At 39.4% G+C, this 1,917-nt stretch overlaps 1 protein-coding gene across 3 annotated transcripts in view; it reads left to right on the forward strand.

Annotated features, from left to right (window-relative positions):
* Nucleotides 1-1,917, forward strand: part of TLR7 (toll like receptor 7) — a 9,252-nt gene that overhangs the window by 4,619 nt on the left and 2,716 nt on the right. Inside the window, exon 3 of one of the 3 annotated variants that reach the window (XM_027905404.1) lies at nt 155-1,759. In XM_027905404.1, the coding sequence (XP_027761205.1) occupies nt 155-1,759 (1,605 nt within the window). Of the gene's footprint in view, nt 1-23; nt 1,760-1,917 lie in introns of all 3 variants that reach the window. The other 2 variants (XM_027905403.1, XM_027905405.1) reach the window with 2 other exon arrangements.

Raw genomic sequence — 1,917 nt, forward strand, 5'->3', positions numbered from 1 at the left:
CCAACTTGTCAGAGCTAGGAAACATAGAGGTATTGTATCTGGGACAGAACTGTTACTACCGCAATCCGTGCAATGTTTCATTTGAAATTGAGGAAACAGCCTTTCTGGAGCTGAAAAAATTAACAATACTATCCCTGAAGTCCAACAACTTAACATATATTCCACCCAATTTGTCATCTACTTTGAAGGAACTCTATATTTACAATAACAGGATTCAAGTGATTCAAGAACAGGATTTCAGTGCCCTTCCCAACCTAGAAATTCTCGATCTAAGCGGCAATTGCCCACGTTGTTATAATGCCCCATATCCTTGTATTCCCTGCACCAGTGGCTCGATTCAGATACATTCAAAGGCTTTTGATTCCTTGAAAAATTTAAGAATTTTGCGGCTTCACAGTAACTCTCTTCAGAGCGTACCCAGCAGCTGGTTTAAAAATATCAAGAATCTGAAAGAACTTGACCTCTCCCAAAATTTCCTCATGAAGGAGATTGGAGATGCTCAGTTTTTGAAGTTTATCCCCAGCTTGGTGGAGCTTGATCTGTCCTTTAATTTTGAAGTCAAGATGTATTCTCCCTTCTTGAATCTGTCTCAGACATTTTCTTCCCTCTCTAACCTGGAAACTTTGAGGCTCAAGGGTTATGTCTTTAAAGAACTGAGAGCGATAGAACTAAAGCCACTGCTCCATCTTAAGAATCTCACCGTCTTGGACCTTGGAACTAATTTTATTAAAGTTGCAGACCTGGCAGTGTTCAAAGAATTCCCATCTCTTAAGTTCATAGACCTCTCAGTGAATAAAATTTCTCCTTCTTCAGGGGACAGCAATCTCTACGGATTCTGCTCTAATCCTAGGATTTCAGTAGAGCAGTACTTCAGGCAAGCACTACCAGACATGCACTATTTCAGGTATGATGTGTATGAGCGAAGTTGCCGTTCCAAAGATAAAGAGGCTGCTTCCTACCAATCTTCAGTTAAGGAAGATTGCCTGCAATATGGAAAAACTCTGGATTTGAGCAGAAATAATGTATTTTTTATTAACCCTTCAGACTTCCGGGGACTTAGCTCTCTTAGATGTCTCAACTTGTCAGATAATGCAATAAGTCAAACTTTAAATGGAAGTGAATTCTCCTACTTGTCTGGATTGAAATATCTGGATTTTTCTAACAACAGGGTTGATTTGTTATACCAAACAGCTTTCAAAGAGCTAAAACTTTTAGAAATTCTTGACCTGAGCAATAACCAGCATTATTTTCTGGCAGAAGGTATTACTCATGTGCTCAGTTTTATAAAAAGTTTGACACATCTGAAAAAGCTGATGATGAATGAGAATGACATTTCTTCTGTTATTAACACAGGAATGGAAAGTCAATCTCTTCAAATTTTAGAATTTAGAGGAAATCGTTTAGATGTTTTATGGGTGGATGGTAATGCTAAATATTTGTCTTTCTTCAAGAATCTGACCAGCCTGGAAGAACTGGATATTTCCTCCAACTCGCTCAGTTTTTTGCCTCACGGTGTTTTTGAAGCAATGCCTCCCAAACTCAAGCTCCTCAACTTAACCAGTAATCGATTGAAGAGTTTCAACTGGGGAAACCTCCCCTATCTGAAGAAACTAGTAACTCTGGACCTGAGCAATAACCTTCTGACTACTGTTCCCCGAGAACTGTCCAATTGCTCTTCATCACTGCAAGAACTGATGCTCCGAAACAATCGTATTCAACATCTAACGAAACATTTTCTCAGAGGGGCATTTAAACTGAGGTATTTGGACCTCAGTTCAAACAAGATTGAAATCATTAAGAAGTCTAGTTTCCCTGAAAATGTCATCAACAACCTGGAGATGCTGCTTTTGCACGGCAATCCTTTCAAGTGCAACTGTGAGGCCGTGTGGTTTGTCTGGTGGATCAATCAGACTCAAG

The sequence above is a fragment of the Empidonax traillii genome, unplaced genomic scaffold (assembly GCF_003031625.1).
Source record: "Empidonax traillii isolate 1590-97213 ecotype Southwest subspecies unplaced genomic scaffold, ASM303162v1 scaffold1151:size328817, whole genome shotgun sequence".
In the NCBI taxonomy this organism is placed as follows: domain Eukaryota; kingdom Metazoa; phylum Chordata; class Aves; order Passeriformes; family Tyrannidae; genus Empidonax; species Empidonax traillii.